The 21,717-nt window shown below is 35.7% G+C and overlaps 3 protein-coding genes across 11 annotated transcripts in view; 2 read left to right on the top strand and 1 right to left on the bottom strand.

Annotated features, from left to right (window-relative positions):
- The first annotated feature begins 4,221 nt into the window (after nt 1–4,221).
- LOC127796320 (dehydration-responsive element-binding protein 2C-like) lies at nt 4,222–6,882 on the top strand. Of its 2 annotated transcripts, none has more exons than XM_052328405.1 (2): nt 4,222–4,492; nt 5,339–6,882. In XM_052328405.1, the coding sequence occupies exons 1-2, from the start codon at nt 4,470–4,472 to the stop codon at nt 6,414–6,416; spliced, it is 1,101 nt and encodes a 366-aa protein (XP_052184365.1). In that variant the 5' UTR covers nt 4,222–4,469; the 3' UTR covers nt 6,417–6,882. The 2 variants fall into 2 exon arrangements, with proteins under 2 accessions (XP_052184365.1, XP_052184366.1); XM_052328406.1 differs by having other exon boundaries at nt 4,222–4,526.
- A 5,225-nt stretch (nt 6,883–12,107) lies between these two features.
- LOC127797945 (SNF2 domain-containing protein CLASSY 1-like) overlaps nt 12,108–21,717 on the top strand; it is a 45,408-nt gene continuing 35,798 nt past the window's right edge. For 6 of the 8 annotated variants that reach the window (XM_052331181.1, XM_052331177.1, XM_052331173.1 and 3 more), the window contains exons 1-2: nt 12,108–12,387; nt 12,521–12,598. The gene's annotated coding sequence lies outside the window, so the exon portion shown is untranslated. The remainder of the gene's footprint in view (nt 12,388–12,520; nt 12,599–21,717) is intronic. The other 2 variants (XM_052331183.1, XM_052331180.1) reach the window with 1 other exon arrangement.
- On the bottom strand, nt 14,811–16,809 carry LOC127796967 (uncharacterized). The gene is made up of 4 exons (XM_052329363.1): nt 16,531–16,809; nt 15,609–15,732; nt 14,978–15,276; nt 14,811–14,864 (listed from the first exon to the last, which is right to left on the bottom strand). The coding sequence occupies exons 1-4, from the start codon at nt 16,807–16,809 to the stop codon at nt 14,811–14,813; spliced, it is 756 nt and encodes a 251-aa protein (XP_052185323.1).

The following is a 21,717-nucleotide window of genomic DNA, read 5'->3' as shown; positions in this document are numbered from 1 at the left end:
CGGAAGTGCGATGGAAATGCAAGATAGCTTTAAGAAACAGTTAGATTACGATATCGTAATAGGCGAACCATGTTGAGTTATGATTGACGACGTTCCTTACGTCAGTTGAGGTATCAGTAGCCATAACGTGATCCAATAAAGATGATAGATTAGGGAGTCGTGGGAACTGGAAAATGAAGATATGGAATGTCCCAGATGTGATGTTGAGTAATATCATGAGAGTTGTGAGTGTATTTTGAGGACATAGATTAAATGCAAATTTCGAGGACAAAATTCTATTAAGGAGGGGAGAACTGTAATATCCCGAAATTTCGGTAATGATATTAATTATTAAATTTTGATTAATTATTAAATTTCGGCATTTGAGGATTTAAGGTAATCAAAGAGTGGTAAAAAATAATACTGCTAATAATAAAAAAATGTGTAAATTATGTTAACTTAATTTGAATTAATTAATTAATACATATTGATAATATAATCAAAATAATAATAATGAGTTAAGAAATTAACTTAAATTAATTAAAACCCTATCGGTTCTTATAATAATGGGATATCCGGGCGGGGGTGCTTACAATCTCTATCTTCGTCTATAATAAAACCCTATCGGTTCTTCCTCTCACATTCATCTCTCTATCTCTCCCATCGGCCACGAATGTCGCCCTTACCCATCAACCACGAAACTTGCATGTTGCACCGCTAGCAGTTGTGCTTACCATCACTCCTACTCGTCGGCCAGCCACTACACTCGTCACCACTGGCCAACACTCCTTTACAGAGAGGAAATTATTTAGAGCAAACTGACTGATTTGTCATGTAATTTTCTAAATTTATTGTCTGCTTGATTTATGACATTATGTTGATTAGAATCCATAACCAAATGATTATGGTATGAATCAAAAAGTGTATTAATTAGAGCACAAGAGGGAAAAAAAAATTAGTGGCTCTAGCTTTGATACTCCCACTCATTTACTGATATTATTGGTGCTATAAGGCCACAACCATATCTATTATGCCTAGATGGTACCATGACTAAAGGCTATTGATGAAATAGAAAATGAGGTGTTTACATCCTTCAAATTTAGGAATGTGGCTTAAATTTTTCACATGACGTGGAAGTTGATCATTATTTTTTAATAACTTTTTGCGTTACTTTTCACATGTTGTACAATTGTCGGAGCTTGCATCAATTGTCATCTTAGTCTAATATAGTTAAATAGTGTATTCTTCACGCATGTGTATGTGTAGATTAGGAGGTTTGAGTGATACTTATAATTCTTCTCTTATGAGAGTAGTCAATTTATATTTATATATTTTATGGACGTGTTTTTTTTATGAAAGGGTAAATTATCCATTTGTTTTTTTATCCTTATGTTAATTATGAATGATATTGAAAAAAATACTAAATGTTGTACTTGTAAAATTTATAGAAACTTGTGTTTGGTATATATCAACACATTTGAAAGTTCGAATACCTCATGTTTGGAAAAAAAAAATAAAAACCAAAAATAATTTAAAATCAAGAGTTTTACTTATGTGATGTAGTAAGAAAAACACACGAATTGCTCACAAATTTTACAGAAATGAATATGAACTAAAAAGAATAGAGAATGTGAATTTTGAATTGCATCTAAAGTTCATATTGCTTTTTACATGACAAGGGTTCGGAAATATTACACAAACAAAGTAGATTACCAAAGGGTTGGAGAAGTATTGTTGCAGCAAATGGCCTTAAAAGGAGGAGATCTCAGTACACCCTATCCCATGATAGTGCCTGTTGATGTTGTCTTCCATCTATGACAATTACTCTACAGTGCTTGCTTGTCACAACCCAACTTCAGAGGCCAAATTGACATTAGAGGAGTATTTCCACCTGATAAGATAAGAACTGGCAATGCAAGGCTCCTCTCAAGACCATTGTCAAACTCTTTTGTGTATGGTCTGCAAAAAACATCGCCACTAGTGGTCACTGACAAACCATCGCCATGGGGGTTAACATGCACACTCATGGCCCCTAAATCCAACAAAATCCTATTAATGCAAAAAGTTATTGAAAAATAATGATCAACTTCTATAGCATGTGAAAAATTTAAACCATATTCCTAAATTTTAAGGATGTAAATACCTCATTTTCTATTTCATTCATAGCCTTAAGTCATGGTACCATCTAGGCATAACAGACATGATTATGGCGTTATGGTACCAATAATATCAGTAAATGAATGGGAGTATCAAAGCTAGAGCCATTATTTTTCTTTTTACCTCTTGTGTAGTAGCAAACTCAATTATTCGATACACTTTTCAATTCCTACAATAATCATTTCGCTCGGTCATAAATCAAGCAAGCAATCAATCTGAAAAATTATTAGGAAACCAATCATTTGGCTCCAAATGGTTTTCTCTTCGTAAAGGAATGTTGGCCAGCAATGACAGGTGCAGTGGTTGGTGAGTAGGGGCGACGCTCGTGCCCAACTGCCAATGGTGTGACATGAGGGTTTCGTGGCCAACAGGTGGGGGAAATGTTTGTGGTCGGCGAGAGAGAGATATACGGTTGTGAGAGGGAGAATCGAGAGGGGTTTTGCTACAAACAGAGATAGAGACGGTGGGTGAGGACGACTTTTGTGGCCGGCCAAAACAAGAAAGAGAGAGACTGGTCGTGAGAGGAAGAGCCGATCATGTGACACTGGCCGACAAGAAAAAGAGAGAGATGGGTCGTGAGAGAGAGAGCAGAGAGAAAGAATGATCGTGTGAGGGAGCGAGGATGGCTGGCGAGAGAGAAAGAGATAGGTCGTGAGAAGGAGGGAGGGGGGATAATATTGGACGAGATATTAGGGACTCTTGGGAACATTAATGATTGCAAAAGAAAAAAAAATTAAATATTGAGTAGGCAAGGGATAGCCCAAACGGTACATGTAGCATTTCTCCTCCCACAAATCACACACAATTTTAGTATGACTTTCCAGTGATGTTTTTCACATGCTACTCTATTTTAAATATCATTATTGGTATAAATATTGCAGGGTCAATTATAGAGTTCCCTTGCATTGTGTCTCTTCTACATTGTATTGTATTTTTCTTCTCGTATTATATTGTGTTTTCTTTACTTAATACTGTACCCTGTACCCACCCAAAGTACTGACGCCTTTTTAAGTATTTTGTACGCAAGATTTTTATGGTCTCATCATACAAATGTATAAAAATTAAAAAAAAAAATGATGATTTTATATGTTTAATGTAATTTAATTTTTGAATATGTCTACATCCATGATTTTAAATAGAGATAAATTTACTAAATCAACAAAGTTTATATATTTTGAAATAAAATTATAAATAGTCTCATGATATAATTTTTTGAGTCAAAAAAAATAGGATAATGCATTTTAGATATGTATATTTATTAGAAATTATTTTCGGTTTTTAAACAACTTTATTTCTTAATTAAATATTTTAAAACACAATACATCTATTATTAACGTATAAAACTATTAAAAATTTAAAAGTAATATATTTTATTTTAAACTAATTATAACTTAACCATTAATTATGAGATAATCTTATTATGCTCCTACTAATACACTTAAAAGTTCATCTATTTTATTGAAAGTTCGGGCGAGTTATTTGATAGGCATATTTTGGGGCGGAATATGTATTAAAAATTCGTAAAAATAAAAAAAAATAAAGAAAACCCAAATTCCCTAAACAGCTTGCTCCCACGGCTTGATAAGAAGTAGGGTACATACACGGTATGCGCATTATCTGGTGCCTTCGAGAACCAAGATGGTAATTTCGCATCCTTAATAAGCGCGTTCAAGTCCCCTTTAAAAAAGAAAAAAAAAAAAAAAACGAAACCGTTTACGGATAATCCCAAGTTGAGCAATGATCGGGTACGGCACACTCTTGAAAAGATTGTAACCCCGAACTGACACACGCGGCAAGCTCCGACAGCTGTACAGCTCACACAGAGGAGGCAATTGGGTTACCCGACCAATGGCACAGTTGAAATTAACTGGAACCTTGTGGACAAAACTAGACCGATCGGACCAAAATGGGAATATCTTCGGTGCCAAGGAAAAGGAGGCAAGTGGATCGAGTGGTTCGGGAAGGTTCGGGTGACACGTGGAGAGTAGCTCGATTATAATCGCACCACGTCGTCACCCAGAAACAATATAATAATTATATACATATCTTGGAAGTAGGAAAAATTGTTTTTGGGGAGAATATCTGGAGAAGGCTATAAATATCCAAAGAGCTATGCGGACATGAGATTTCTGATTCCTCTGGAAAGAAGCTTTCCGAAACCACTCGCAAGGTAAAGAATCTCGAAGAAACTCAAACACTCCTCTAGACCAGACCTAACCGAACTGCAACGAAGAAGAGAGAATCTCAGAGAGAAGGGATATAGTTTTCGTGACGTAGACGCAAGCTTTGGACCGTTTGGAGTTTATTGGAGCCAAGGAAGTAAATATCTGCGAATGTCGTCTGACAACTTTGAAAGGTTGGTTTGAGTTCGAATCACCTTCTTCTTTCTGGTAATATGTGTGTTAATTTTGTGCTTGTGATGTTTTTCTTCTAATGAATTTGGATGGCGAGTCTGAGTTTTTTGATAATATAAGTGATTAATTTGAGCAGGGAGTAGAAGGTTTTGATTTTTTGGGGGGTGGGGTTTGTGAGGGTTTTAGTGCTAGGGTTTGGTGTAATTTTCTTGATTGATCTAGAAATGATGATGCGTCTACACATGTCGGGAACTAATGAGTTGTGTGATTCCGTAACTGAAACCTTGGTCGGAGATGCCAGTTTCTAGCTTGTTAGGGTTCTGAGCAGATTTCTTGTTCTGAAATCGCTCTGTTGCCCCAAATTACTCTGTTTCTGGATGTCCACTGAGAAGATGATTGAAAAAATATTCGGTATAAACTTCGTTTTTCTGTTTTTGTTTTGTAATTATCTGTGTACGCCGGGTAACTAATTGAGCTTGAATCATCCAACACCAAGTCGGAAGGGACTCATGGGACTGAAATACTTTCTTCTATCTTACTTTGTCATCGTTGCAAGCAAACCGTTGGCCTACTAATAATCCCTTTCTTTTTGACCACGAAAAGGAAGGAAAAACGAAATTGGTCTGATCCACTGTTAAATTTGGAATTTGTTAATCCTTTTGTGGCTTAGAAAATTGAAATTATAGAATGTGGTCGTGCTTAAGAGCTGTTATACAAAATGCTTTTTGTCATTGTAGGTTGAGGAGTTGCCGTTCTTGGTGCATTTCTCTGTTTACCTCCATTTTTATTTTCGTTTTTGAGGCGTATTAAAAGTATATACTGAAGAGTATTATTTCTTTTGTTCACAGAACTGCAGGAATGGTCCTTCATGATCAACCTTCTAATTTACCGTCTACATTGACGGATTATACCAGAAAGAGGAAATCGCGGAGTAGACGAGATGGGTCTAAATCTGTGGCAGAGACCCTGGCTAAGTGGAAAGAATACAATGAAAAACTTCATTCTTCAGATGATGGTCCCAAGCAACCGCGTAAAGCCCCAGCAAAAGGATCAAAAAAAGGGTGTATGAGGGGCAAAGGAGGCCCTGATAATTCTCATTGTAATTACAGAGGTGTTAGGCAGAGGACATGGGGTAAATGGGTTGCAGAAATTAGGGAACCGAACAGGGGCAGTAGACTTTGGCTTGGTACTTTCCCTACTGCCCAGGAAGCTGCTCTTGCTTATGACGAAGCTGCGATGGCAATGTATGGTCTTTGTGCTCGGCTTAACTTTCCAATTGGTGGCTCCGTGAATGAGGACTCGAAGGAATCTGGTTCACTGCCAACTACATCTTGCTCCGATTCTACAACATCTTCCAGCCATTCTGAGGTCTGTGGATCTGAGGATTTGAAGATGATGACAGATTCTCCCAATGTGAAGCACGAGGATGGGGGGAGTGAATCACGAATCGATGATGGTAACAGGCTTGTGTCTGATGTTAGTACACCAGAGAGCGGGGTGAAGAAGGAAGTAAAGGTGGAGCCACCGGACTTAAGTGAGAAGCAAGAACGGGTCTATTGTAATGGTAAACCAGAACCTGGCTACGGACCACATGACCGGCAAGATTGTTCTCTTTTAGAGATGTTTGATGTGGATGAGCTACTTGGTTCCCTAGATTCCAATCACACCCTTAGGCCGCCTGCCAACAATACCGGGAATGTGGCGCAGCCCACCAACTATAGCAATATTGAAGCAGAGAAGCCCTCGGATTTGTCTTACCAGTTCCAGAATCCAGATGCTAAGTTGCTTGGGAGCCTAAACCATATGGAGCAGGCGGCTTCAGGAATGGACTATGGCTTTGATTTCTTGAAGCCAGGCAGACAAGAGGATGACAATTTTGTTTTGGATGATTTGGGATTTCTCGACATGGAGTCTTTGGGTCTGTAAGGATTGTGCTCGGCTGCAGCTTGTGCTTGGTTCTGCGACCTAAATATGGCGACTCGAGTGGCACACAGGACAAGTTTGTTGAGGGTCGTGCTGAAGTGTCCCTCTTTCCTATTGTAGAGGATGTTGGATCAAGACTATAGTTCTTGTATTTTCTTGTTTTTCGGTCCTGGGCACTGGCCTTTTCTCTTTCTATTCTAGATACCAACAACAGAAAGCTGAGCTGATTCTCTATAGGTTTTATATTAGGGAATTAAGCCTGTGATACTTGTTCGTTCACCATGTAGCTGGATGGCTCTTTGTTATACTGACTCTGTTCCTGGATTATGAAGATTCTTTTTGCTGTAAATATGAGAGTGAAAGTGGTCTGAGAATGTTAACTCATAAAGATGATAAATAAAAAGAGCTGCCCACGAGAGGCAGGAGTAATCCCCGTTCCGTTCTTTTACTTTTGAGGCGTTTGATAAAAGAGAAGCTTTTAGATTTTTTAGAATGTCAAGTGGAAAATTTATATTTTTATGTTTGGTAGAATTTTAAACAAGAGTTATGAGAAAATAATATTTTTTAAATTTATTTTTAATCAACTTTTGAGGAGGGTTGAGAATTTAGATTTTTATGAATTAAGAAAAGTTTTTACTAAATAAAATAATTAAAATATCCTTTATTTTTTTATAATCTATAGTCCTTTTACAATTAGTTTTGTCATAATTTTGTTTTTATAAACACACACACACATATATATATAATATGTAAAAAAAATGATATTTTTTGACTTATTAAAAGATTATGGGTTCTAATATTTTATATATTAAAAAATTTATTATTTTTAAATAAAAATTAAATAAAGATAATTTTGAAAAATAATATGAATTTTGAAGTTGTATTTAAACTAAACATAAAAATATAAGATTATCAGAAAATAATACTAAATAATTTTGAGAATTTTTGAAATTAATCAAATATAAAATTATATAAATTCTGAAATAAAATATTTTAAAAAATATTCTTAAGAATCTAAAAACTCTTCCTGCCGTTATTAGTGTATTATTGTACTGATATGGGAATTGGGGTCCTTTTATCAGCCCATCACCCCATAAAAGTTGCACAATCTTTTAAGGGTTATTGTTTGGCCTCCTTGTGAATTGATGTATTTTTATTATCACGGTTTTATTAACACTAAAAGTTCAATTTTTAAGAGAAGCATTTGCAAGGCAGTAAAGCACCATCATTCGAGGAGGCCATGTTTGAGACAGTGGTTGACTTTCAGTTTTCATTTGTATTTTCTCTTTTTAGTTTCTTATGTTTAGTTTTAACAAGAAAATGAAAATTGAACGTATTCTTTGATTACGTTGTCAATTTTTGTTTTTAGACCCACAAATTTGTTAAATTGGCTAAACTGGTCTGTCAACTACTCTTACTATTTTTTATTGCTTTTGAAAGTACCAACTTTTTTATTTTCATGTTTACTGGTTCTAAGCATTTTTATTTTATTCACAATTTTTTATAATCTCCATCTATACTTTGTACCAAAAATAGTTAAAATGTAATTTTCATATTTTACCTAACATTTTAACAGTTTTGCACACTATTATTATTTTGTTTCACTCACTCATATAACAGAACATAGAAACATCAATAATAAAATCCTCGTATAATTAAAATTAATTCATCATTCAGAACAAGTTAAAGTAAATAAAATCAAAACTTTTGGCCTGTTGTTTCTCCAATTAAAATACCCATCTACGTTACCCTCAAGATATAAGTCGAGCGGTCTGACAAACGATATACTGGTATCAATCTGATGGGTCGTGAATTTAATTATCGCTCTGCGCAGTCATCACATTTACGATTTATCTCTCCTAATGTAATTGAAGACACGAACACCGCAAATCACGCAAAAATAGTCTTCCGAAATACCCATTTATATTTTGGTTGTCAAGAATGAGAAATAAATCAAGTTGCGAGATAAAGGGGATTAAACTTTATAATTTTAGTGTTCGTTCGACACTCATGGTGATAGGTAAATGATATTTTTCTTTCTGAATTGCTCTACTTTAACTTATACTAGTTAGGTGTGGTTAAGATTATTCTAAAATTATATTACTTAATGCATTCAATTGCTTAATCCATTCAATTAACGTTAGATATATTAATATAGGGGTATATTCATAAAAAAGAACAAATAAACCAAAAACACTTGTTGATATTTTTTTAAAATCATAATTTCTTTTAATAAAAATCAAAAAAGGTATATTGACAATTTACCCCATAATATATAATAGCCACCAACTCCTAGCATTGAATCTAGATTGATCTAGATTCAACAAATAAAGGGAGTTTTATACTTTTTTTTTTATATTTTAGTTTTAAATTTAAATTAATAATTATAAAATAATAAATATTTATTAATTAATATAAATATAAACAAATTGAGGACACGCAAGGGATTCTATATATGTCATCAATGGGAATTTTTTATTTACTCCCTATACTAGCTCTGATGGGTAAGCTTTAATAATATTCAAACTAATCTTATATCCAAGTCCCCATTGCCATCCAGTATGTTAAGGATTCTGTCCTTTTATAATCGGAAAAGCCAATCTTTTCTATTTCTCGTTAATTTATTCTTGAGTTTCAATAGGAGAAACGTACTTCACTTGGTTAAACCAATTACGCCAATTTCTTTTGGATGCCTCATCATTATTTATTAAGTAAAAGCAAAATATCACTTTTGGTAATATAAACTTACATGGTTTGGTCAATTTAATTAATACACAAACCTTTTTTTTTGGTCAATTTAATACATGGCCATATAATTTTGGTCAATTTAACACAAACCAAATTGGGTAAATTCCTCCAACGCTCATTGTGATTCAAATCTCTTACCTAAACACCTCTTATAATTTGTTTTTCATCAAATAAGTTCTTATACTTTTCCTAAATTATTAGGACGATCTTTCATTAGGTTTCAATAAAAATAATGTTGTTGGCAAAATACAATCATAAATTTATAAAGTAAAAAATATTATCGTCAAATCGCTTGATACTTTCATCACTCAAGAATGTTGCCTACTTGAGTCTACAAGAAAAAATACAGTAAGAGAACACAGAGATGTCTTATGTAAATACTTCAATGCTTAAATCAGATATTGAAAATGCTAAAAATGGTAAAATAGATTTTTCACATGTATTAGAGACGTGCATGTGCTGGAATGAGGGTTGACTTATTTATAAAGGAGAATTGAGTAATTCCAAATCTACCTAACTTTAAATTTTTATAAATAATATTTATCTCAATATATATCTTATCAGAATTATAATTTTTAATAGATAACACTTATTCTTTTTGAATTGAACTTTTATTAGGATTCCTAAATGACAATTTCTATTATTTTTGTTGGACCCTTGAAGGGATTTGTAAATATCGAAGTTGTCCAATTTATGCGTTGCGTGGAACCCCTGCGTATGAAAAAATTATTTGGGCCAAAAATGACCCCTTGCAATTTTTTGGGTAGGCCCATCTTCTTTACTTTTATTCTTATTAATTTTATTTTTGTATAATAACATCAAATAGAATTAATCAAAATAGCATTAATTAAAATTCATCAATATTTTTTTTTCAAATATCTATGCTTAATTAAAAAATTAAAAAGGCAACAAGAATGCTGTCATTGATCTAATTTCAACAGGTATCATTGGTGAACTCAAGTGGCTAGCAATGGCCATGTAAGAAAGAAAGGGAGAAAATGTGAGAAAAAGAGAGAGTAAAGGATAGAAAATAACAAGTCACTTGACAATTCAAAAGATTGATGATGATGAAAATTTGTCACAAGAGAAAGTAATAAAGTTGAGGTTTTTAAAAGAAGACAGGAGATGAATAAGGTCAACAAAGTATAATATATGTATAGCGAGTTTCTCAGCAACTATAGCAATAACTTTTTGTTGGCGTTTCATTGTTCACTCAAGACATTTTTGTTATGGGAAATTTATTCTCAAATTCCCTTATTCCAATGTGATTTTTTTTTAATAACATTTTTTAGTTCAAGCAATCCCTTTTAAATCTTATCGTATTAAATTATAAATTTTGTAAATTACGATATTATGTATAATATCATATTTAATTTCTTAAATAAATACAATATTTGATGTAATTATGTGTAAATTTTTTATATATTTAAATTATAATTATGAAAATAATTAAATAAATTAATTATTATGAATTAAAAAAAAATAACACTATTTATTTGGTGTGATAGGTTGGAGATGATTTTTTCAAATAATGCAAAAGTTACACTATTTTAGTACAAAAATTATACCAAAGTTTTGGGTTGGACACGGTGTTGGGGTAAAAAATTGTGGCAATAATTAGCTTGAATGGTAGCAATAATGCTGCCCTCTTTTATGACAAAAGCAATGACGAATGCACAATTACCATTATCATTGTGGTTGTAATGATTGGTTCATTTCAATCCTCAGTGACTGCACTGTTTTATAGCAGTCCTTAAGTGGCAACATGGCACGAAATTTTCTTGTTTTTCACTGAAAACCTTCAAAATCCTTGGATCATCTTCCCTTTCCCTCCCATCTTTTATTCATTAGTGATGGCTACTAAACTCAGATGACCGATAAATAGTGTTTTGTTGCATTTTTTTTTAAATTTTTATTAGACAATGTATTATTAAAAACTTGGTTGTTAATTTTTAAGTTTTAATTAATGCTACTTTGGTTAATGCCACTTGCTAAAGGAAGGGATGGTTTGATATTTAAATATAAGAACTCATTAGACAAAATATAAAATTAAATTGATTCATGTGAAATTGACCAAAATTATAAGGTTATACATTAAATTTTATAAGGTGAAGTTCATAGTCTTATAAAATTAATTAGGTATTCTTTTTCTAATCAATGCAATTTTCACATTTTATTTTCCTTACCATAATAACGTCTCATGTTTCAAATTACTACTAAAATCATAAAAATAAGTCAAAAGAGCCCACACCAACCCTAGTGGACACTTGTTGCACCACTATGAGACTGTCAATTGGCATCACTATAACTAGAATAGAGTACTGGGGACTTCTTTTCATTCCTCTCTTGTTCTTGTCCTCATTTGTTGATTGTTAATGTAATTAATCTCCCATTTTCATCCTTCTCCCTGCACTACACTGGTCCAATATATGTTGTCTAATCAATTTATTTACCTATTTTTAAAATATGTGTCTAAACTTTACGTTTTGTTTTATTTAAATTAGTTAAATGGAGTGGGATAATTACCATTACGATTCCTAAAATTTGTCATGTAAATTTAAATGTAATTTAATTGCTATTTAGTTACAATAAAAAATAATAATTATCTGATAAATTAGGTATATTAACAATAATAATGCTCACCAAAGAAACAAAAACTAAATTGTTTAAAAGAAAGAGCGCTAATTTGTCATTTGCGACAGACATTGATATACTCAATCATTAAATAATATAGTTATAGGAAGGGTGTTATGGTAATTTAATTCATATAACAGAGATTAGCGGAAGCTGCGGAACCACTTAGCTAATGTTGAGGCAAAAAAACAAAGAATTGAGGGAGATTTCGGATTGATTGAGTATTTTGAGGATGATTATTTAACTTAATAGAAGTTTTTTTAAGTGTTAAATGGAAAGCAAAGGCTGAATCAAATGCCCAAACTACCATCCCAGAGGCAAGTATTTACCTGTCACGTCTCCTCTCGTCTGTACACACGGCGCGAGAGTCGAGATTCCCAACCGAACCCATAGCCCACTTGGCCACTGAAACCCCAATTCAATGCAATTTAGTGCCATAGATTTATTTTTTCTCTGTTTCCCAGGAGCAAGAGCATCATTCCCGGTGGCCTTTTCTCGGAGTTTGGATGAATTCTGTAGAAAAAGCCTCCGACGACACTTTTCCGGCTCCACTTCGCCGGAATCTGCCATCTTCGGCACACTCCATCTCAACGTGAGCCCCCTCCCCCCGTTTTTCTAATATTTTTACTCAATTTATGCTTCCTTCAAGTGCGTATGTTTCCCCTTTGCATTTTCCTGGATGCTCTCAGTGATCTTTCTGTTTACACTACTTTTTTCTTCTAAAGTAAGTAGTCTCTCAAGCGGCTGACTTGGACAGCGCCTGATCGTGCTGCTTGCTTTCCATTTAAACTGCCCTCGGTTTGGTGAGTTCATGATTTTTGTGTAACTTCTTTATGTACAGCTTCGGGAAACTCTGTCCTTTTCTGATTGTCAATGCATATATTTTTGCATACTCGTCAACCAAGTACGAGCTCAGGTCCGGTTAGGTTCCTGTTCATGGCGATTGATTATTGGGAAAGGAGTGATTTGGTTATGGTTTTCTTTGTGGATTCATGAGTACAAACAACAACAACATATCCTGCCTTTGTCCCACTGTGGATTCATGAGTACATGATTGTTAATTTGCTACTATGATCATTTCGTGTCTGTTGGCGAGTAGGAAACCTAGATTAGGAAAATGAGTTTTTTTTTTTTTTTTTGGGGGGGGGGGGGGGGGAGATGGCGGCTATATGCCCTGGCTATTGGCTTGACGGATTAAATTCTATACAAAGGCAATATGTTATGAAATGAAATTTGGGGGCATTAGAGTGAATTATCAAAACTAGTTGGCCTTCAGGATAATTAAAGTAAGAGAATATTGAATGCTTGTTATTGTACTAGAAGTTATACTACAATAGGTATATACATAAGATCTTTGACTAACCTTAATAAACAACTATGGAAAGATTACAAAGAATATATAAAAGATCTATTAAATGTTCTGGTAATATTGTCAAGATATTCTAACATCCACCTTCAAACTCAAGAAGCTAAGAAGTTAGCTAACTTGAGTTTGGATTCCAATTCATGAAATCGTCTGGGTGGATGAAGTAAAAGCTACACATTGATGTAGACATCATGACGATGACAACTATGGCTGGAGGAACTACTAATAATGGTGACTAAAAGTTGCATGGTGAGGGGTGTGAGGGGCATGGCGGTTGAGAGTGATGACTAGGAAGACACACAGCTGGATAGAGGTGATTGATTTGACCATAGCCAAAGAAAGTAGACCAAGTTACAGATGGTCAAAGTAGACCCAGATGAGACCCAACCTTGTGGAGAACAAAGTTCACTGAAGTCATTATCGTTGTTCATAAATTGTGGAGGGAAGAAGACTCGAGCTTCCGAAGAGTATGACTAGAAAGGTTACTGATAGCAACTGCATGCAAGACAGATGAGAGACTACAAGGAAAATCAGATGCCAATCAGATTGGGAAGCCATCCGGCAAGAAGATCTGGAGTGAGTGACAGTTGAATGCGGCAGCAGCTTCTGGTTCTAATTGGTGGACTTGTAAGCTTCCACTTTCACTGTGTGACTGATGGTGGGTTGCTGGATGTGTTAGAAATTACACGAGATATCTTGGATTTGATATTTGATATGCTTGATTAATCCTGTTTTCCATAGTTGTGTGATACATCTTCTAGAAGATTATGTTTCTTGTTTTAGTTGTATCCAAAATTGTATATATTTCCAAATCTAGATTAGGAAACTGCCTAATCTAGATTTGGAAGCTGCCTATTGTGATAGACTATCTTGTATATATTTTCATTGGAACCCTTCAAGGGGAATAAGATTGAATATCTTTTCAGCCATTTTTGACATGGTATTAGAGCCATAGGATGTCGATCACTGGTCTTTGTGACTTTCGATTGTCGTGGCCTTCATCGATATTCAATCTTCTTACATAAATGTCAAAATCCCACAACACCATGATAGATTCAGCTGATTCCAGTAATACAACAGAGGTCTCGTTTGCTGGAAGTAATGGTAGAATCTCAGGAGGAAAGCTGCAAAACATTCAAATGATATACAGGCTGAAGGGAAAGAATTATTTGAAGTGGTCTTAGTTGATCCAGACGTTTTTGAAGGGTAAAGGAAAACTAAGTCACCTACTTGGAATCGGGCCAAAGGAGAATGATCCTATGTACACGGCCTAGGATGAAAAGGATTCTTTAGTCATGTCCTGGCTTTGGAATTCCATGATGCCAGAGATTAATGACACATTGACGTTCCTAAAGACTGCCAAAGAGATTTGGGATGCTATGAAGTTCACCTACTCCAAAGTGCATGATGCTTAGATCTATGAGATCAGGATCAAAGTAGCAGCCACCAAACACGGCTCTTGGTTTATCACTGAGTATGAAAATTCTAAACAAGGTTGAGAAAAATATATTTATCTATTTCTTAAGATTACACGTTAATTCCCCTTTTCTCTTTATAGAGGAAGAGAATAATACAAAAGAATATACATAGCTTCTAAGATATACAAAGAATATTCTATATTCAAAATACTTCTATTTCTACACTCCTCCTCAAACTGGCTTGAAGATATCTTCCATGGCAAGCTTGCTCACAAGATTCTTAAACTGAGTTTGTGTAATCCTTTTGTAAGAATATCAGCCACTTGGTCAACTGTTGGAATGTAGGGTATACAAATTACTCAATTTTCAATTTTTTCCTTAATAAAGTGTTTATCCACCTCTACATGCTTCGTCCTGTCATGGAGAATTGAATTATGAGCAATAGAGATTGCAGCCTTATTATCACAGTAAACTTTAGCTATTAGGGAAGTAGAGACCCTCAAGTCTGATAGAAGCCTCTTTATCCACATGACCTCACAAATACCATGGGCGACAACTACACGAAATTCGGTTTTAGCACTGCTTCTAGCCACCACATTTTGTTTCTTATTCCTCCAAGTAACAAGATTGCCTCCCACAAAGGTGCAGTACCTTGATGTGGATCTTCTGTCAGTTATACTGCTTGCCCAGTCTGCATCTGTATAAGTCTTTATATAAAGATGTCCACGTTTTCTAAAAAGTAGACCTTTCCCAAGGGTCCCTTTAGGTACCACAAAATTCTGTAAGTAGCTTCAAAATGTTGTGAACCAAGTGAGTGCATAAATTGACTTACAACACTTACAGCAAAGGCTATGTCTGGTCGAGTATGGGATAGATAGATAAGTTTACCCACAATTCTTTGATATTTCTCCCTTTCTACCACATTCTTGGCCTCAACAAGTTAAAGTTTTAAGTTGGGTTCAATGGGAGTTTCAGCAACCTTACACCCAAACATTCCCGTTTCATTGAGTAAATCCAGAAAATACTTACGTTGGTTGACAAAGATCCCCTTCTTAGATCTTGCAAATTTCATCCCAAGAAAGTACTTTAGAGGACCCAAGTCCTTGATCTCGAATTCATGAGCTAATCTCCTCTTAAGCTCTTCAATCTCTCCCTTGTCATCACCAATCATTATTATATCATCCATATAGACAATTAAGATTGCTTTCTTATCGTCACTAGTATGCTTGAAGAACAGTGTGTGATCTGCTTGGTTCTGAATGTAACCATAGCTTTTCACCGCCTTTCCAAATCTTTCAAACCATGCTCTTGGAGATTGTTTTAGACCATACAAAGATTTTTTTAAACGACATACCTTGTTTGTACCGAGGCTCTTCTCAAATCTCGGTGAAAGATCCATAAACACTTTTTCTTCTAAATCACCATTTAGGAAGGCATTCTTTACATCAAATTGGTGGAGTGGCCAATCAAAATTCACTGCAAGGGAGAGGAGAACTCGAATGGAGTTTATTTTAGCTACTGGAGCAAATGTTTCTTGATAGTCGATGTTGTATGTTTGGGTGAATCCCTTAGCAACTAGTCTTGCTTTGTATCTTTCTATGCTCCCATCTCCCTTACATTTTATAGTAAATACCCACTTACAACCTACTGTTGTTTTGCCTTCTGGTTTGTTCACAATCTCCCAAGTTCCATTCTTTTTAAGAGCACTCATTTCCTCCTGGACTGCTAACTTCCAATCTGGGTCACCAAGGGTCCTAAATTGTTCTTGGGATATGCAGGTTATAAATATTTGAAAGAAAGGCCTTATGATAATTAGACAATTTTTGGTATGACAGGTATTTAGCAATTGGGTGTTTGGTACAAGATTTCACTCCTTTCCTAGTAGCAATAGGGACATCAAGATCGGACAAGTCAAATGAAGAATAATCTGAAGGAGTGAGTTTAGAGTTACCAGAGAAGAAGAAGTACTATCGGAAGGCCCATCATTCGAGGACGTCAACTGTTCAATAGTTAGAGGAATATTCGGATTGATTGTATTCATCAAGGTTTGCCTTCTTGTATAAAACTGAAGCTCCGGTTTTGGAATATTCTGATCTGTTTGTGGTAATTCTCCCCCTAGTTCCAATCCTATCACGTTAGGCACCTGTGAACCAGACACACCCTGTTCCACAATGTTTGGAGCATTTATATCCTTGAGTTGTTTATCAGAGTGCAGGGGAGCACCAATCATGATAGGACGAGGATCATAGAGTTTTAAGGAATTATCCTCCTCAACACTAGAATGCAAAAAAAATATTTTCTTTCTCGATATGCTCCCCCTGAAGATGATTTTTGGAAAAGTAGGGTTGAGTTTCGAGGAAAGACACATCTATACTAATATAAGTTTTTTTGGTGACATGATTAAAGCATTTGTACCCTTTTTTATTTGGTGCATAACCCAGAAAGACACATTTTTCAGTTGTGAGATCTAATTTGGAACGAAATATTTGAGGAACATAAACAAAGCAAGTGCATCCAAAAATTTTTAAGTGTAACTTAGAATATATACAGCATAGAGGGAAGAGTTTTTTAAAGAGTGTAAGGGAGTTTGAAACTGTAGTACACGAGTGGGCATACGATTGATGAGATAGGAAGCGGTTAAAATTACATCACTCCAGAGATATTTAGGGACATTCATAGAAAACATGATGGCCCTGGCAACCTCTAATAGGTGTTAATTTTTCCGTTCAACAATACCATTTTGTTAGGGAGTTTCACGGCAAGTGGATTGATGTAAAATTCCTTTTTCCTTTAAAAAAAACCCCAAAGATTCATTAAAATATTCAGTGTCATTATCAGATCGAAGAATACAAATTTTTGTGTTAAATTGAGCTTTAATCATATGGAAAAAATCTTTGAAAGTTCTAGGCACATATGATTTCTTTGCAAGTAAGTAAACCCAACAAACTCGAGTATGATTATCAATAAAAGTAACAAACCACTTTTTGCCGGACAAAGTTGAGACCTTAGAAGGGCCCCAAACATCACTATATATCAAATAGAATGGTTTTGAAGGACAATAGGGTTTTGGAAGAAATTTAACACGATGATCTTTGGATAAATGACAACTCTCGCATTGAAACATAGAATGATCCACTTCTTTAAACAACGTAGGAAATAAATATTTCAAGTAAGGAAAACTAGGATGACTTAGCCTAAGATGCCATTACATTAATTGATTAGAAACAGAAGTATAACTAATACCACTCAGCCCATGAGCTTTTTTATTATGCAAGACATCCACATCCAAATAGTAGAGCCCGTTTATTTCTCTAGCACTGCCAATCGTCTTTTCCGAGTTCTAGGCTTGAAAAATGCAATAGGAATAAAAAAAGATAATATGACAGTTAGAGTCTTTGGAGAGTTTACTAACATATAGAAGATTGTAGGCAAGTTTAGGAACATGGAGAACTGATTGAAGATCAATATTGTCAGAGAGTTTAATGAGACCTTTACCTGCAATAGGGGAAAGACTACCATCGGCTATTTTTATTTTTTCACTACCAGAACAAGGAATATACGAGTTGAATAGATGTGATAAACTAATCATATGATCAGATGCTCCTGAATCAATGATTCATGGAACATATTGAAAAGAGCTAGATAGGGCAAATGAATTTCTACCTGAATAGGCCAATGAACAATTGGGTGTACTAGGGGACAGATTAGGCTTTAGCAGTCGCAGAAGTTGATCAAGTTGCTCTTTGTTGAATGATTCTGTATCAGCTTCATGGGCAGTAGGTTGGGATCGTTTTGATCTTGGCTTCCAATTGGTTGGCTTGCCATGAAGCACCCAACAGGTCTCTCGAGTATGGCATGGTTTATTGCAATAATCACACCAAACACGAGGCTTTTCTTCCACCTTTCGTTGACCCACAATATGCCATCCACCAGTATTAGCATCAGCAGTAAAGAGCGCCATATTTTCAAATAGCCCACTTTCACTATTCTTTTTCTTGCCCAACATAACCAGTCTACTTCAGAAAAAGCTTCACTAAGAGACGAGAGTGGATTTCTACTAACGATCCTCCCTCGGACTTCATCATACTCAACATTGAGTCCAACAAGAAACTTAAATACTCGGCTAGCATTGACCATTTTCTGATAATATTTGCAATCTTCTGTGTTTTTCCACTCATATGTATTAAAGAGATCCAAGTCTTGCCAAATGCGCTTTAAAGAATTAAAATATATGGTGATAGTATCACTATCTTGTCGAATCTCACAAAGTTTCAAGTTGAGCTCGTAGATTTGGGATTGATTCCCCAAATCGGAATACATGGCAGTGACTTCATCCCATAGTTCCTTTGCTGTAGAGAAGCACATATAGTTCGAACTTATCTCTTCCTCCATGGAGTTAACAAGCCACGTGATCACCATTGAATTCTCGACATCTCAAATGTCATATAGTGGGTCTTTACTGTCTAGGGCTGATGTGGTGCCAGTCAAATAGCCAATCTTTCCTCGACCTCAAATGTACATACGAACAGATTGCGACCAACGCAGGAAATTTGTACTATTGAGATGAATGGTCGTAATCTGTACTGGATGTGAGTCGGAGGAGTTTCGGGGAACTCAAAATTGGTCTTGAGAGGACTGGGATTGCTGGATTGGAGTGACTAAAGATGCAGATTCAGTCATGGTGGCTGAAAAACCAGATTAGGGAAACAGAAGTAAGGCGGTGCAGTAGCTGGATCTGTACACAGTGGTTGGATTTGAACTCGCTAGCAGTGACCCACGGATCTAGGTACCCAGGTGCCCAATCTAAACAATAGAAAACCAGACCTTATCTGGGTGACATAGGCCTCGAAGAACAACGACCAAGGATGGCGCTGAACAGCGAACTGGGGTGGCTCTGATGCGCGATATAGAGGCAGCATGAACGCGACCAAGGACGACGGATAGGAGCGGCTTTGGTGTGCGATGCAGAGGCGGCAACAAGTATAGAGATATATGTGACGGATGATAGCCGACCTTCGTGAGAGGCTAGGAGGTTGCGGCTATTCCAGAAGTGGGAACCCACTGGAGAACGACGACGACTATAGAGGCGGCGGCGGTCGGGATGGCCGGATCTCAAAGTTGGCAGCAACCTGAGGATGCAGTGGTGACAGGTGGCCGGTGAAAGGAAGGCGACAATTCTTGGGTATAACAGAGAAATAGGAGAAATTAGGGTTTCACAGGGAACGACTGTGATTTAATCCCTAATTCCTGCTCTGATACCATCTAAACAAGGTTGAGAAAAATATATTTCTTTATTTCTTAAGATTACACTTTAATTCCCCTTTTCTCTTTATTGAGGAAGAGAATAATACAAAAGGAAAATAACAAAAAAGGAAAGAGGAATATACACAGAATATGCATAAGTTCTAAGATATACAAAAAATATTCTATATTCAAAATACTTCTATTTCTACAAAAATCTATTGCAAATCCTATGGTAGGAGTTAGACCACTACCAATGCATTCAGATGAAGTACAGTGAAGATGTGGCTATACAAAGAGGTTTGTTGAAAAAGATAGAACTTATCACTTTCTTGCAGGCCTAAACATGGAGTTTGATACAGTGAGAGTGCAAATCCTTGGCAAGGAGGATTTGTCTTCTCCAAATGAGGCAATCTCCATTGTGTGTGCAGAGGAAGGACGAAGACGAGTAATGCTTGATGGTTCTACCCTTGTAACTTTGAAATATTCTAATTAAGGTAAGGGATCTAGAGAGGAAAAGAAAGTGGTAGATTCATATAGGATGACAAACAAAGACTCACTGTGGTGCTCCTACTGTGGCACATCATAGAGAAGTGCTGGAAACTCCATGGCAAGCCACGCAAGGGCGGACAACCAAAGGGCCAAGGAGAAGTCTTTCTGGCCAGCAGTCATTAGCAAATTGACCAGAAAGTTCTAGATCAAATAGATGCAATAGAACTTAATATGGAAGAGATTGAAAAGCTAAGGAGTTTGTTGGGGTCACTAGAAAAGAAAGCTAAGGTAGGTACCTGCTCTCTAGCCCTCACAGGTATCTTTTCTTCTTCTCTTACCTTTCATGCTTAAGATAAATCTCATCCTAATACCTGGATTCTCGACTTTGGAGCCACGAACCACATGACATGTTCCTCACATCAATTCATTTCTTATACACCCTGTTCAAGTTCCAGGAAAATAACAATGGCTGATAGATCATCAACCATTGTGGCTGGTCAAGGGGATGTTCTTATAAACAAACATCTCACCCTCAAGAATGTTCTTCATGTCCCTAAACTCTTTACTAATCTTGTCTCTATTCAAAAACTCACTTCAGATGCTAATTATTGTGTCATTTTCTATCCAACTTTCCGTGAATTTCAGGAACATGACACGAAGAAGATGATTAGGCATGCTAGGGAAAGGGCTGGACTCTACTACCTTGAAGAACCAAGTGAGCAGGCTAATAAGAGGAGTGTATCCCCTGTATCATTACTTGCTCAGTCCAATAAAGATAAGTTGTGGCTTCAACATTTCCTTCTTGGTCATTCCTCTTTTATGGTCCTTAAAGTGTTGTTTCCTTCCTTATTCAAAGGTTTAGATGTTAGAGAATTCCATTGTGATGTGTGTGAATTTGCAAAACACAAGAGAGTATCATTTTCTCTTTCTAATAAAAGTAGTTGTCTTCCATTTACACTAATTCACAGTGATGTATGGGGTCCTTCTATTGTTCCTAGCATCTTAGGGGCACGTTAGTTCATTTCTTTTGTTGATGATTGTATTCGGGTGGTCTAGTTGTATTTACTAAAAACTAAATCTGAAGTTGGCACTATTTTTTCCATGTTTTACAATATGATTAAAACATAGTTTGGGGTTGAAATAAAAAATGTTTAGGTCTAATAATGCTAAAGATTATTTCAATCAGTCTTTATCAGTTTTCTTTCAACAGAGAGGCATAATCGATGAATCTTCTTGTATTCATACCCCTCAACAAAATGGAGTGGCTGAGAGAAAGAATGGCTATCTCTTGGCTGTTACTAGGGCTTTTCTCTTCCACCATAGCGTTCCCAAACAGTATTAAGGAGAGGCAGCCTTAACAACCACATTCCTCATTAACAGGCTACCCTCTAGAAGTCTTGATTCC

The sequence above is a fragment of the Diospyros lotus genome, chromosome 3 (assembly GCF_014633365.1).
Source record: "Diospyros lotus cultivar Yz01 chromosome 3, ASM1463336v1, whole genome shotgun sequence".
Classification (NCBI taxonomy): domain Eukaryota; kingdom Viridiplantae; phylum Streptophyta; class Magnoliopsida; order Ericales; family Ebenaceae; genus Diospyros; species Diospyros lotus.
Note: the sequence above shows the minus strand (reverse complement) of the source record. Positions and strands in the feature narration are given on the sequence as shown.

What these genes read in the sequence shown, in the direction of transcription:
- LOC127796967 (XM_052329363.1), bottom strand. Translation starts at nt 16,809, where the DNA reads ATGATTGGTGCTCCCCTGCACTCTGATAAACAACTCAAGGATATAAAT. An exon ending in ATAGTACTTCTTCTTCTCTG is followed by an intron (nt 15,733 to 16,530) that starts GTAACTCTAAAC and finishes GGTGATGACAAG; the next exon opens with GGAGAGATTGAAGAGCTTAA. An exon ending in ACAGGACGAAGCATGTAGAG is followed by an intron (nt 14,865 to 14,977) that starts GTGGATAAACAC and finishes ACACAAACTCAG; the next exon opens with TTTAAGAATCTTGTGAGCAA.
- LOC127796320 (XM_052328405.1), top strand. Translation starts at nt 4,470, where the DNA reads ATGTCGTCTGACAACTTTGAAAG. An exon ending in TCGTCTGACAACTTTGAAAG is followed by an intron (nt 4,493 to 5,338) that starts GTTGGTTTGAGT and finishes TTTTGTTCACAG; the next exon opens with AACTGCAGGAATGGTCCTTC.